Source organism: Siphateles boraxobius, unplaced genomic scaffold (genome assembly GCF_051911475.1).
Source record: "Siphateles boraxobius isolate OS27281-9 unplaced genomic scaffold, OSU_SipBor_1 106, whole genome shotgun sequence".
In the NCBI taxonomy this organism is placed as follows: Eukaryota; Metazoa; Chordata; class Actinopteri; order Cypriniformes; family Leuciscidae; genus Siphateles; species Siphateles boraxobius.
The window spans coordinates 24,749-41,008 of NW_027508707.1; the positions used below are offsets into that span (position 1 = coordinate 24,749).

A 16,260-nucleotide genomic window follows, 5' to 3' on the forward strand; every position below is an offset into this window, starting at 1 on the left:
TCAATCCATCGATTTATCCATCGATCCATTCATCCATCCAACAACTGCTAATATCGATACATTTTAGTTTATAAGGACCAAAATTTGGCAACAGTCCTACTGATATAGATATGTCAAAAACTATTTTCTGTAGCTAAAGTCGCTGCATGTATATATATATATATATATATATATATATATATATATAGATATAGATATAGATAGATATATAGGCTATATATATATTTTTAATGCATAACATATTTATTAGGATCAGCACAAATTGAAATAACAAAATGGTAACAATTTACAACAAAGTCTCATTTGTTAAGATAAGATTAGTTAATGCATTAGTTAACATGAACTATGGGCAATATATTTTTTACAGAATTTAGTAGCCATTGTTAAAGTAACTTTTTTTATTCAAAACGTATATAATAAATCCATCTTCTTTTTTTTCTTATCCTGAATCCCTACAATATGCCTAAAATAAGCGTTTATATTGGGACTATTTTAGACCAACCGCTGCGGAGTAGCTCAGTATCTGTGACTCGTCATATTCATAAACAGAGAGAAGTAGCTCCGGCTACAATGTTCTTCCGCCAGACGCAATCAGTTCCGTTTATAACCGCTACTGAAGTGTCCGACAGCGCCTCCAATGGCCGAAGTGTGTCATTACACCAGTGCTTTACTCCGCGTGGCGTGCAGAGACCGAGGGGGCGCAAAAGCTGCAGCATGGAGGTACCAATTTATTAATATTCCTGTTATTATATGGAGTGTGGAGAATTCACAATAATACATATCTTATGTGAGTTTATTTTAGTGGCTTGGTGTTAATGGTGCATTCTGCTGCTGTCATGTTGACCCAGCCGTGTGTCTGTGGCCGAGAGCAGAGCAGATACTGAAAGCAAACCGTTAAGACGGATATATTGCTATTTTAAAACGAAACACGAGACTCTTGGTGTTACAGTTACTGTTTTAAACACCAAACTCGTGCCAGGCATGAACTCGTGGTTAAATGTTTAACGTGCTGCTAATGTTTTGGTTAGGGAGGGGGTTGTCGACTATCGTTGACGGAATATTGAGCCTGTTATTTTGCAAACATGACCGTATGAAATACAGATGCAAGAATTGAATGTTTAATTTTAATATCATCTCTTACAATATGGAGGAAACACGAAAAAGAAATCTAAAATGGCGCGTGAACTCGTTGGCGAGGAATGTTCTAGACGCTCCTCCTCAGCCTCCGGTTTATTTCCAACCGTCTCCTCGTGAATTTTGTCTTTATCTCGGAAGAATGCGCGTGTAATCTTTGATCTTCGTGTACACACATAGCCACTCTATTCCTTTTGATGTAATGCCATTGAAACCTTGTTCTGCCACCGGCCGAAATACGAATCTTACTATGGCTTAGGGTTAGCTAATGAATATTAACATGTTACAATGACGTTGTGAGGTAATCTTCTGGAGCGTCCAATCACGTGCTCTAATTAATATTCATGAATCAAGCCTAGGTAATAGATAAGGTAATAGGCTAACTGACAAGAGCCCACCTTTTGAACGCCCTCTTTCAGCCAATTAGGAGGGATTGGTGGGCTAACGTCACTCAATCTAATCAATATGAAATTAGCCTTCACGTAATATGGCAAAAGTATGGCCTGATGCAGTCCATGCTCCTCATACTCACCAGCAGAAACACCCACACATTCAGTGAACACATGTTATCAGCTTTAAACAATTAACTTAATAGCTTTAGAGCATTATGCATCATACAGGGCCAGTTGTATCTGTCTAATGACGCATATTTGTAAATAGGCAAAGGTTGAAGATAACAAGTCTGATATGTAACTGTGTTTTATGTGAACAGGGTCGAGTCAGTAAGGAGCCGGAGCAGCTCAGGAAGCTGTTTATTGGTGGACTGAGTTTCGAGACCACAGAGGACAGTTTACGAGCACACTTTGAGCAATGGGGCAAACTCACAGACTGCGTGGTGAGTGGCCGTCATGTCATGCTTTTCAGTTTCACATTAGTGACTAAGTGCAGTCACTTTGAAATTTGTCTGCAGCAGATGCAATCCCAATTTTTTCATCGAGGAAAACCATGGACGTATGGACTCGTTTTCCATCAAGCTTTGAAGTCACTTCTTTTTCAAAAATGAGGTTTAAAAATGGACAGACCTCGTCGTCCATCCAAAGATACCCCTCTCTCTCTCTCTCTCTCTCTCTCTCTCTCTCCACCATTGTTCTGATCACATGATCTGTTGAGTCAGTCACATGACTTTTGTTTTTTTGCACATCGACGGATTTATTCTGTAAATGCATTTCCATCACAGTTTATGCCTATATCTCCTTATCAGATAAAAAGATGAATTGATGCCTCAATTCAGTTTTTTGCATGCACATTTTTTAAATTTGTATTTGTGTATGTGCATCTTGACATTTCCATACAGCTTTTTTTTGTTGTGTATATATAATATTCAGAAATTTGCATAAAAATAGATGGAATGAAACATAGCTGCTGTAACGTATGGTGCACACTAGGGCTGCACGTTTTCATGTTTTTCATTAACCGTTAACCGAGGCCCTTAGCGGTTAATACTCGGTTAACCATAGTCTACGCGCCGCAACCCCGAGATAGAGACACACGAGAAAGGGGTAGTTCATTTTTAACACCTTTAATAACTGCACAAAACATCTTTAACTTTTAGGTGGCAAAATATTGTTTTAGGCTACCTAATTCTGTGAATTACACTGCACAAACCAAAAGTACTACTACCAAATGAAGAAGGGTCAGTTCTCCCCAGAACATAAAATATTCATTTTATTTTATTTTATTGTGTATCGCATTTATATGGAACAAACAATGGGACGTGGCAGTTCTGGAAGCGGCACTAAAACTTTCACAGAGACCTCAAACAGAATGCACAAAGCCTTTCTTTAAAGTGAATTTCGTTTTGTATTAATTGTATCTTAATTTTAATCAATTTTTCATCAACCAATTACCTGGAAATAAGTAAATATAGCAGACATTAGATAATACGGAGCCGCCGGCGCGTGAACTGGAGCTCATCTCATAAACGAATTCCGAAACTCAGCGTAGGCTATAAGGTAGCCTACTTGTCTCACAGACCTGAGAAATAAATCTATATTGAAATGTCTACTTTTAAACACAACAATTCAAAACGAAAGAAAACAGACTGCTCTCTGCTTGTGTAATCCGTATGAAAAGTGCATTTCTCTCTGGCGAGGTCACTGCGAAGATCGCGAATCAGCATTGTCAACTTCATCTTTCCAGCTGATTGAGCCTGGAAACAATTAAAATGTCTCCTTGCTATATTTGACATATTCATAATCATTACTTTTGCCTGTTCTTTTTGACAGCTTTTAGGTTATTGGCAGCGCAACCCAGGCTACATCACATGACCGCGTCAGCACCGAAAACATGGAGATGGAGATTTTTTTTAAATAATCGCACAACCTATTTGATATTCCAATTAAATAGGCTACTCAGTTAGGCTACTCATCCCAACCAACTATTAAAAAAATGTTTACTTGTGAGCGGTCTTTTTACATGTTAGTTTTTTTCTGTGAGCGGGAATTGAAAACCAGGAGTGGACTGTTAGCGAAGTGATTACAGAATGCTTAGAGTTGAGAGAGGAACGTGCTTTCGCTCCACTCCAGGCTTTGATCACATCCCCCTCAGCAAGGTGAATACACCTCGTCTTTCCTTAATTTAAGACCTATTCAAACTAAAATTAAGACATTACACTATTTGAGAAATGAAAGCCTATTTACGGCCTTAAAATTATGAAAAGTGAACTTCTTGTGGACAATTCAAATGTCTGGGAGCGCTCTGGCGGTGCAAAAATGTATTACAACTAAATTCAATGCACGCCATTGACGCCACTTAACCGAGCAAAATATTTCACTCGGTTACGCAATTTTTAACGGTTAATCGGTTAACCATGGACACCCCTAGTGCACACAGTGTTTTTTTTAAATAAATATTTATTAACAATGGACCATTGTATTATTGAAAATGAGTCATGCTGATATTCACGCATACAAACCTTTTAATTACTAGGCTGCTTAATGAATCAGCCACTTAGAATATCTGTCAGCCAATCAGAATCAAGCATCCAACAATTGTGAATGAGTTGCATATAGACACACCGATTTTCAGTTAGTGAACATGATGTTTTATGTGGGCGGAGCTTAGGTGGAGCTAGAACGATTCCCCTGGCCGCTTCACTAACGCTAGTTAGCAAGTTTTGTTTTTTTAGCTTGATTTTCAACAATGACAAATCAAAATTTGATTTTATCTTAATGTGTAAGGTCACTCACTGTCCAGGACCGCGATTGTTTGTTATTTAAAAAAGTTAATGTTAACGGACGGGACCAGATTGGCCGAGCCGTACACACTCACTCAATGATGGACGATCTGACATGATTAATCCTCCGGTTGAGTGGCCTGACTTCTACACCTACACCTGATAGAGAAACCCAGCGTGAAGACAAACTGAGGGCATATAAATCTATAGATGTCTATAACTATTTGCTGAATGGTCACTTAAACGACCTGTGTGGTGGTGCGATCCGAAGTTCTGCCTAGTCAGCGCCAAGGCCAGAAGACCACCATGTAAAGAGTGACATTACGGTGCAATTTTAATGTGAATATTTTCTAGAAATAAAAATTCCAGGTACAGCAAATACATTTTTTAACTTATGTATTTGATCATTTTTCTTACCAGGTTCTTCACGAAGTCTAGTCTCAATCAATCACAACAATGTATACAATCACAGATGATTCACAAATAATCACAATAATTTAGAAAACATTATGCGATAAAACTTCAAATGGGAAGCCTGTACTCTGTCGATTCTTGCACCCAACAAGATTTATAAAAAAATAAATAAAAACAGGTCCCCCGTCAGGTCATCACAGTACAAAGTAACAGCTAAACATTGAAATTGAATCCGATACAACACAATTTAAAAGACGCCACAATTTTCAACAACATATTATAAAAGACACCACAGTTAGCAGACAGGGATTATGTAATTTAATGCTGTTTATGCAGTAAAGTGCCATTCTATGAAATAATGTTCAGTTTAATTTAGTTTGAGAGCTGTTTAGTGCCGGATGATGCTGCATCTAGTACGGCAGACACACACATATACACATACACAGTAAAGTGAAAGATGACATTTTAAGCTCCTAATGTAGCCGAATCTGTGCTGGTTTGTATCGGCCGCCTCCAGTTTTTCCTTGGTTTTGCGTCCAGTGAACGCCGTGACGTAATTGTGATGTCGGCACAAAAAGGGTCTATAGAAATACCACTAATAATAACAGCAACAAAACCACTGTTATTGATGATATTATTGATTTGATCTTTCCTCAGGTAATGAGAGATCCAGCAAACAAGCGCTCGCGAGGTTTCGGCTTCGTGACGTACTCCTGTGGCGTGGAGGTTGACGCTGCGATGGCAGCTCGGCCACACAAAGTGGACGGTCGCGTCGTTGAGCCCAAACGGGCCGTTTCCCGAGAGGTAAGGTTACATTCACTAAATCATTGAGCTGCACATGGAGTTTATTATTTCTCTCAATTATGAGTTAATGTCTTGCAATTTAGACTTTCTTTCTCAGAATTGTGAGTTTCGAATACAATTCTGACTTAATTTCTTGCACTTAGAGTAAATCTCTAGTGATTTTGAGTTAGTATCCTGAAATTCTGACTTTTTTTCCTCTGAATTGTTTATATTTCACAGTTCAGACTTTATTTTTCGCAGTTACGAGTTTAACTCAAAATTCAGAATTGCAAGATTTTGACTCAAAATCGCAAGAAATAAACTCTGAATTGCCCGAAATAAAGCCAGAAACTCACAGCTCTGAGAAGGAAAGTCTGAATTGCACTGTAAAAAATCTCAACGTTTTTTTGTTGTTGTTTCTTTATAATTTTTTGAGGCTTTTTTGAGTTTTAATTACTCTCAAAAGTTTATTTATTTTTATTTAGTTTATTTTCATTTAACAAATAAATTTGAAAAAGTATTAGAATTCTGAGAAAGAAAGTCTGAATTGAAGATCATTTTTAGCGCTAGGGTTTACATTAAAAAAAGCACATTATTTTTCACACACTACATTATTGCAGCACCTCTCTTCTCAGTCTGTCTGAAACGCACTGATTTCTACAAAGACCATCCTCCTGAACAGCTGAGAGTGCTCTGATTGGCCAGCAGACTCGGTGCGTTGTGATTGGCCAGACTTCTCAAGCGTGTCAGAAATGTAACGACCCTTCTCGTGAGCTTCAGCTTCTGAAGCACCTGTAAACACACAGTCAATAATGTCGTCTCGTCTGTATTAATATATCAGCTCAAGCCCGATTCTGAAAACGCGGATGATCGGAACCAACTTCGCAAACACAACATACGTTACTCTCCTGGGTTCAGGAAGATGTCCTCTGTAAAATGTCCTCAAGCAACCTTTGGGCTGTACTGCTTGAGAACACTGATTCCTGATTTCATCTGGTTTCGGAAGGCCAAACTAAAGGGTTTTGCTTTCGCCTGCAAACACACATTGACTACACTACAATTCACTGAAGCCTCGTCTTCTCTCTTTGACCAGCATTATGCTAATATTTCACATTGTGACGTGGATGTTTGCAGAGGTTTGGTAAATCTGGACTTGGATCAAGGGGTTTTATGCAGGTCTGGATCAGTGTTTATGTTAGAATAAATCCCTTTGTGGGAGACTATGAGTATTGTAACTTTACAGATCTTATATATATGCAGGAACAAATACATTACACACCCTAAAGGAAAAGTTAAAACATTAAAAAGCATCATGTGACCCCTTTAAGATATCTTTAATTAAGATGTAGAGTACAGGTCAAGAGTTTGGAAACATTAGTATTTTTAATGTTTTTGAAACAAGTCTCTTCTGCTCATCAAGGCTGCATTTATTTGATCAGTTATTGTTTGAGTAATATTGTGAAATATAATTTACAATAATGGTTTTCTATTTGACTATACTTCAAAATATAATTTTTTTCTATGATGCAAAGCTGAATTTACATCAGCGATTACTTATCCTTCAGAAATCATCATGATACTACTATAAATGAATTGACTTTGACTATCCAGGACTCTAATAGACCTGGAGCTCATCTGACAGTGAAGAAGATCTTTGTGGGGGGGATCAAGGAAGACACAGAGGAGTATCACATCCGAGAGTACTTCGAGCCGTTCGGGAAGATCGAGACCATCGACATAATGGAGGAGCGCTCGACTGGCAAAAAGAGAGGATTCTGCTTCGTCACCTTCGATGATCATGATACTGTGGATAAAATTGTTGGTGAGTTTAAATGGAAACCATTTACTTTCATTTGCTAGTCACACAATGGCTGACTGACTGACAGAATAAATCGTTTATGGGTAAATTAGTCCATCTAAAACTATTTTATCAGCATTTTTGCTGATTGTTTTTTAATTATCGTTTATGTAGCTAATATGAACTGCCATTCATTGATAAATTACATGGAATATTTGTACTTGAGTGTAAATATTAAAAGTTTTGCAAAATACTATTTTAAGTGGTTGCAAAAAAAGTGGTTAAAATTAAAACTCAATAATACACTAAAATAAACGTTCCCTAAAAATTCTATCTATTTTTAGCTAAAATATTCATGTTGACGTACAGTAGTGGCCAAAAGTGATTGTACGGCCTTGGAAAATTGACATCACTCTTTATTAAAATATTATTAAAAATGTAAGCTCTTGTGTAGTTGTACTCGGAGATAATTGTGTTATTTGTGACAAAAGTTTTGGCCAGGCTGTCATAAAAAGAAATAATGGAAACACTTAATAAGGTTTCATTAGTTAATATAAACTAATACTGAACTGCACTTCTTCAGCATTTATTAATGTTAATTTCAGTATTTACTAATGCATTATTAAAATCAAAAGTTGTATTTGTTAACAGTAGTTAATGCACCATGAACTAACATGAATATGACAATGAACAACTGTATTTTTATTAACCAAGATTAAATAAATACTGTAACGAATGTATTGCTCATTGTTAGTTTGTGTTAGTTAATACTTTTAACTAATGTTATAAAATGAGACCTTATTCTGAATGTTACCGTAATTATGAACACATGCAAAAACGAGATAATCAACGAAATATAACTGATTGTCGTGGTCAGTGTAAGCTTTTCCCTGTGATCTTTTTGTGTTTCTGTGCATTTGTTGTTGTTGTTAAATAAAATCTGTAGCTGTAGGCTTTTTTGGTACATAAACTTCGTCAGATAAATACCTTAACCAAGTTTAGTGTTTTGTTCCTTCTTCATATTTAAATGATTTAAAAAGCCTAAAATATTATCTTCATAATTTGATTGTTTACTCAAACTTGTAGGTAGATAATTTTGGCCATAACTGTATAAAAATCCTGTGTCAACTACCCATATTATGTCAAGAAATCCCCGTTCTTACAGGTTTTATACAGTAGCTGAGCAAACATATCTCTGTTTTGCCTTTTTAAAATGATTTTTTTTCCTTTTTCATCAGCACAAAAATATCACACAATCAACTCTCATAACTGTGAAGTAAGAAAAGCCCTTCCAAAGCAGGAGATGCAATCTGGCTCCAATCAGAGATGTAAGTAGCATGTTTAATAGATATAGACATGTTTTTTACGTTTTGAAAGGTTCATGATAAATTATTGCTGTAATATTCAAAACATTGCGTGCGGTTATTGTTAATAATATGTAACGCGCTGTCGGATGCGCTCTCAGATCGCGGCGGTGGTGGTGGTGGTGGTGGAGGTGGAGGTGGGGATAATTTCATGAACAGAGGAGGAAACTTCGGCGGTGACAACTTTGACAGAGGTGAGATGACATGTGATACTGTACATCTGATCCTGTGTGTGAGTGTGTAGAGCACAACCTCAGGTGTGAATAACACTGTGCTCAACACTGTATCTTTTACAGGAGGGTACGGAGGAGGCCGGGGTGGATACGGAGGAGACGGATACAACGGATTCGGTGGGGACAGTTTCACGACATTTACATGATCAATAAGCACAAAAGCAGACTCGTTGATAAAACGTGTTGAAACAAACATGCAGGATCAGGCTGAAGCTAGTGGCTCAAAGTGGTTTTGATAAGTGAAAAGAGCTAAACAAAAAGCCAGGAAACGGGTAACTTAAATGAAACAAAAACACAAATATGAATAACCAAAAAACAGGGGCACAGAGGGGAACAGAAACAAATCCAGCAACAACAACTGACAAAACACAGAGGAAAACATTGGTGTATTTATACACAAAGGGCCTGTGAGAAAACTAGAAACACCTGGGCTATTTTTATATCAATACAAATATTTGATCAGTAATCGCCTTAAAAAACATATTATCGGATTATATGGTCTACTCGAGCCGTGCCCCCGGCCGGATACATGTTGAGTTTCCCTGCACTTTATGTAATGATAGCCTTTGATTCAGTTGGTTTAATTTTGTTAGTTTGAGCTTAAACTATCATAAAACATTAGCTTCGCTGTTATGTTTGTGTTGCTAAAAATTTCCACACTGTTCTTATCGAATTTGTGTTTGAAATGAATTTAGTTTCGTGAGAAGAACAATTGAATACAAATTTGAAACAAATTCGTTGATTATAAGAATAATAGATGCCTATGTTTCTCTGTTTCTTTTTGACGTTTATCGTCTGAGTAGATGCATTTCATGATGATAAGTTTAATTTACTTAATAATAATGTGAAGCACTGTTTTAAAACTTCTATTTAAGCTGTAATGTATTTGTTCTTTGTCTAAAATCGGGTATAAAAAACTAATTTGTTCGTTATGAGCAAAAACAGGAAGGTTATTTTTCTCTTTCAATGTTTCCTTAGGCCGCTTATAAAGAAAAAATACTGCTTTATTTATTTATTTTTATTTATTTACAAACAGAAGTAATGAAATTATATTTGTGTAATTTATTTTTTAATCTACAGCAAACTAACGCTCCCAATAAGTTATAATAGAGCTGGCAACATTAGAAACTGTGTGTGTGTGTGTGTGTGTGTGTGTGTGTGTGTGTGTGTGTGTGTGTGTGTGTGTGTGTGTGTGTGTGTGTGTGTGTGTGTGTGTGTGTGTGTGTGTGTGTGTGTGTGTGTGTGTGTGTGTGTGTGTGTGTGTGTGTGTGTGTGTGTGTGTGTGTGTGTGTGTGTGTGTGTGTGTGTGTGTGTGTGTGTGTGTGTGTGTGTGTGTCTCATTTTTATTACAATGGTCATACTTTGTGATTTTTAAAGATTTTTTTTAAGTTATTATTCATTATGTACACGTTTAAATTAATATTCAGAAACAGCTGCTGTTTCATAGGCTGCTACCATTTTTTTTTCTGATGAACTTTTATTAGACTGCATGCCAAAATAAAATTCTTGATAATATTATTTTTAAAATGGGAGATAATACTGCTATTCCGAATTTACAGGATATGGTTTAATTTTTTTCATCTGCAAAACAAAAAAAATTGCATTAAAATGAATAGCAACATCAACTTAGGAATACAAAACATGAAAGTATGAGAGTTATGAAAGTAAGGATAAATGATGTTTGACAGGAAACGCAGTCGCATACACACACACACACGTTGCCGTCAGCGCCGAACAACCGGCAAATAAACACAGATCAGGCTACTTAAAGTTACACAAGTTATTCTGTCAAGATAAGTGAGTGCTTTTCTTTTAGTTTTGTTCTTTGATTAACATTAATGACAGGTGGTAGCAGGTCTAGCTATGGCTGCTGTGTTTCTTTCTCAACTGTTTGTTCACTGATGACAAAACCAACAGTGTTTACGGGGATATTTTGATAAATAAGTTCTCTCCCACGTCTTGCGCTTAAAGAATGGCTTAAAATCACATTAAAATGGGCACACAGGAATCGATAAGCAAAATCGAAAATTAGATTTTATAACAAATACCTGATTCCTGGCCTTAAGTAGGCCTATCTGGAATTGATTTTCTATTCCTAACCCTACGAACTACTAACCTGTAGAAAATATTTAACTCATGCTTTTGCATGTGAATAAATATGTGTATGGGGCATGTGAAATATATGTCATTTTTCCCCATATTGTCGATGATCGTCTGATCCTACTTTCCAGACACTGTTGATATACAGTGCTTAGCATAAGTGAACACACCCATGGTGTTATTTCAGTTAGCCTAATAGCTGGTTTGATTTGCATTGAGAGATGATCTTATGGAAGGTGCTCCATGCCAATCTCTAGATATGGTGAAGTGAATGTGATGATGTGGGATATTTTAATCCAAAGGCCAAGGGAACTTTATCAGGATGCACAGTATCCTGATCCATGAAATAACAGGCCTTTAAAAATAAAAATCTGCCGCCTCTATGGGAATTTAACATAGGGGTGTCCTGACTTACACAAACTGTATTTTAAGGAAGAACTTTTATTTATTTACGATACATTATTCATTCACAAAGAAAGTTGGTGTCCTTAAAGGTTGGATTTTTCCTCATTTTTTTAATTCAGGCATTAAGATCAATTTCCAAAAGATGATTTTTTTATTCCCCTTTTTACTCAACTTTAGCATGGGTGTGTTCACTTATGCTAAGCACTGTATGGTTATATTGTCATATCGCCCAGCTCTACTGGGAACGATAATGGCATGATCAACAGCAAAACTACAAGACGACTACAAAATGGCAACTGAAAACAGGAAATAACCCAATACAAAGGAACATTAAAAGTCCAAATTGAACACATGACACGTGTTTATTTGCAGAAAACTTGCTGTTAATTGATGCCAGATTTGCATATATAAATATATATTGTTTATATAAAAAGTATATATATATTTATGAAGTGATAAAAACAGCAATCTGCTTAATCTGCTCCCATGAATCTTTAATAATTTGCAACGTTTTGACCAAAACAGGTCTTCGCCAGGCAATAAGAACAAGTATCAAGCGATTTTATACTCGCAAAACAAATCCTCAACCTGTTCAAAGACAACTATACCAATACATTAGAAGACATCAAATAATTATTGAAAAGGAAGATGTCCAAAAAAACCAACAATAAGCACTTAAGAAGTGGTGCAAATGAAGTTAGGGTTAGGTGCTAACTTATGCTAACTTATCCCAATCAACCAACCAGTCACATTCCCCGAGAGCCGGACTGAGGAGATTATCGCTGAAGTGCAGGTTTGTGCTGTGTTTGCGACCGCAGGTAATAATAACTATGGAGGAGGTGCTGGCGGTGGAGGGGGTCGTGGGGGGTACGGTGGAGGTCCTGGATACGGTAACCAAGGCGGAGGAGGATTTGGAGGATATGACAACTACAATGACGGCAGGAATTTTGGAGGTACATTATGGTTAAAGCTAAGACATGTACTTGACAGCTGGTTGGAGGGGAGGGGCTAAACGAGGGCTCAGTGATGTCATCCTAAAATGGAAGTCGTTTTAGAGGCGGAGCACATGTTATTTTCTGACTACAGACAAGCTTTTTTTGTAATGACATGGACCGACGAATCATTTAATTGAAACAAATGATAAAAAATACACTATCGTTCTAGTGTTTGGAGTCAGTAAGATTTTTGATGTCTCGTTTGTTCTCAAAGGCTGCATCAAAAATACTGTTAAAACAGTAATATTGTGAAATATTATTACAATTTAAAAAAACTTTTTATTTTATTTTTATACTGTTAAAATGTAATTTATTCCTGTGATCAAAGCTGCATTTTCATCATTACTCCAGTCTTCAGTGTCACATGATCCTTCAGAAATCAGTATAATATGATGATTTGACGCTCAAGAAACATTTATTATATTTCTATCAATGTTAGTAAATGTTTTACTATCAGTCGTGCTGCTTTACATTTTCATGTTTCTTTTGATGAATAGAAAGTTAACAGCATTTATGCAAAACTATTTTTTGTAATAATATAATCCACAAGTCTTTACTGTCGCTTTTGATCGATTTAATGCATCTTTTCGGAATCATTAAAAAATAGTAAAACTAGAATAAAAAATTTATATAGTAGAATAATAAATGTGCATTGAAATGTTGTGGCTTATTCAGATTAGTTGTGCTGTTGTACCTTCATCCCAGGTAACTTTGGTGGCAGTAGTGGAGGAGGAGGAGGAGGAAACTACAATGATTTCGGGAATTACGGAGGACAACAGTCCAACTACGGCCCCATGAAGGGAAATAACTTCGGAGGAAGGAACTCAGGACCTTACGGAGGTAAATGGCGTATATGTATGTATATATATGTGTGTATATATGTCACCGTGTTTTGTCCTGAGCCTCTGCACTGTTGTGTCCAGGTGGATATGGCTCTGGTGGGGGCGGCGGCGGGTATAACTCCAGGAGATATTAACACATCAGCCTGTCTGTGGTAAGTGCAGCGCCCACACACACGCTGCGTCCCACATCACATACTGTATAGTAGGTGCTACATTCGGTTTGAAACTTACTTCACGGCTGTTCAAAAAGTATGTTCTATATAGTATGAATGTGTATGAATCGGATGTACTTCATCTGCCATTATCATGTGACCTCCATTCTCAAATTGGAGATTGTGAAGTGTTCATATGATCATTCAGGTACTTTTCACCTACTGTTTTTCAAATAGTGTTTGAACATCTACTCTGGTGGCGGACTTTAGACCCTATGAAATCTTTTTTGTTTTTTCACCAATATCATTTTATAATTTTCTGAATTAGTTTTTTTTTCTTGTTTGAAATTTTCTGGATTGCGTTTTTTTTTCGTTTACATTTTTTTGGACTCTAAAACTTTTAGTAATCAAAAAGTATGTCTAATTAATTTAAATCATGAAACTTATACAATTTAACACCAATTTATAAAAAATTTAATCAAAAATATTTTTTTTATTTTTATTTTTTATTACAAAATCTGTTTTTCTGTTTTAAGATTTCTGGATTCCATTTTAATGGTTTAATGAAATTTTTACAATCAAAAAGCATATCTAATTAACTGAATTCATAAAAACAGCAAAATGTATTATTATCATTATCTTTTTTTTTATAAAAAAAAATGTGGGGGGGTGGGCAAATCACGTTGTCACATGTTCCTAAAAAATGTGTCAAATTCCGTGACATTCCGCACTATACAGTAAATTCCGTGTTTCTTCCGTGGGCTGAGTCCACAGGGCCCTACAGACTGTTGTTTAGCCTGCTATACAGTATGGAAGTAGACAAATTCGGACGCAGCCACAGACTCCACAGAAGTGTAACACAGGATCATGACTTGTGATGTTTTACCGTGTGTGTGTTCAACAGGCTTCAGATCCAGAGTTAGATGGTGATGAGGAGAGATGAGAGGAAAGATTACTGAGGGCCAAGATCTGCCAGTTATAGCTCTTATCGCAGCGGTGTGTGTTTAACGTTGGCCGCGCAAGAGTAGCGTGTGTTAGTTAGTGTATGTACTGTACATTCCTTACTGCTCCATTTCACCCGCTCGGATTTTCTTTGTGCTTTTCTCTCACCCCAAATACTTTGTAATTGTTTTTTTGTTTTTTTTAGCATTTTTGAGAGTGAAAAAAAAAATATTATGTTATCAAACACTGTAGTCAGAGTAGTTCAAAATGATATGTTGTGAGTATGCAATATGTTGTGGCCTTGAGTATATTATTTGGTGGGTTTTTAATTTTTTGATTTGAAGACAGTGTAACGTGTATTTTTATATATTGTGAGCATACAGTACATGTGTTGTTTATCTCTGAATGATAAACAGAGTAGACTTGATCATATCTGAGGGCATGTAACATGTCAAACCTGTAAAGACCCAAGTCTAGATTGTTTAACTATTTTGACAATTGAAAAAAGAAACCAGTTGAAATAAAGTTGTGCTCTAGTAATAATGAAGTTTAGTGCGTCATTGAGTCTGAAAGCGAGTGCAGCTGTCCTGAGCGCGTGTTGTTGTTGTGTATGAGAGTAGAAAGGCCTTCAGGCCGAGACAAGCGAACTGACAACAGGACAGCTCAACTGGACCAGTGTGTCTAGCGTCTGTTTTGGACAGGAGGAGGGCTAGCGGAGAGCCAAGGCTAGCGGAGAGCCAAGGCTAGCGGAGAGCCAAGGCTAGCGGAGAGCCAAGGCTAGCGGAGAGCCAATGCTAGCGTGAGGATGAGGGTTTGAGGCAGACAGAAGACGAGGAAGGTAAGAGTAACTCTTCTGCTTAATTTGCAGATGGGAAAAGCAGCGCCCGATCGACAGTAAGGTTGCTGAAAAGACTTTCAGCCAGGTTCTGGATGGGTAAGATTAATCCGTGCAAGATATATGGTGATTTGATAAAGAGATCCTCTTGTAGAGATTCAGAAACTACATTCGGCTCAATTGACCCTTCGCTAAGCCCGCCCTCCCTAGTTACTGTTGCTACGCCTGTCAAGCTTTCGCGTCTGGCACGTCTATTACAGTGTGTATGCACCGGTGTCAGTCATTGCCAATGAGATAATTAGTAATTTTTGGCGAACATGTGAAATATCTGAGAGAGCAAGACAAAAGGGACTGCAGTATGCATTCGAGGGATATATCCACGACATAATATGCAACCGATTAGAGAATAATTTCATAAAAATTTAAGCTAAAGCCTTTAGTCCCAGTGCAAGCAATTTAAATTATATTAAGCCTTAAAATGCTGCATAATCAAGGGCGTGGCCACTTGAGTGACAGGTGGATTGCCGCTGCTGTTACTAGCCGTTTGTCTGCTCTCTGTTAGCCATCATGTCACCTCAGCTGATTCCAGCTGCTGAACTTGTCATCTCTGCCGTGTTTATACTTTTTTGGGGATTATTTCAAATGGACTGAATAAAGCTCTCCACGAACTTGACGTGCGATGCCGCGCTGACTGACTTGTATGCGCATGAATCACTGTCACTCTCACACACACGCTCAGAGCAAATATTGTAAGTTACTGCATGAGAATAATATTGCATCACAATACACATAGTCTCATGGTTAGTTATGTCTTTTAACTATTATACTATTTCAAAAGGCAAAAACATGAACTTTAACTATTGGCTTTAGGTCTACTTCTTCAAGTCAGCTGTCACTTTAGCGCGAGGCCAGTAGCACATTAGCTTAGCCTGAGCAAACTCGATCAAGTTGAGTTAGGCAGGCGTAGTTTCAGCATCCAGGCACCTCAACTCCACCCACGTCCCGCCTTTTTGCCCATTTTCGTTTACCCGGGAGTGACGCACTGTGACGCGCTTCCAAGATGGCGACGAGCGACTCCGCCCACTTTA

At 37.3% G+C, this 16,260-nt stretch overlaps 1 protein-coding gene across 1 annotated transcript; it reads left to right on the plus strand.

Annotated features, from left to right (window-relative positions):
• Nucleotides 1-549: 549 nt before the first annotated feature.
• On the plus strand, nt 550-14,880 carry hnrnpa3 (heterogeneous nuclear ribonucleoprotein A3). Its single transcript, XM_077247107.1, has 11 exons — nt 550-720; nt 1,847-1,969; nt 5,381-5,527; nt 7,118-7,328; nt 8,543-8,632; nt 8,770-8,862; nt 8,965-9,018; nt 12,225-12,359; nt 13,107-13,241; nt 13,325-13,395; nt 14,300-14,880. Exons 1-10 carry the CDS (start codon nt 571-573, stop codon nt 13,375-13,377), a joined length of 1,191 nt encoding a protein of 396 aa, XP_077103222.1. The 5' UTR covers nt 550-570; the 3' UTR covers nt 13,378-13,395; nt 14,300-14,880.
• Nucleotides 14,881-16,260: the final 1,380 nt, after the last annotated feature.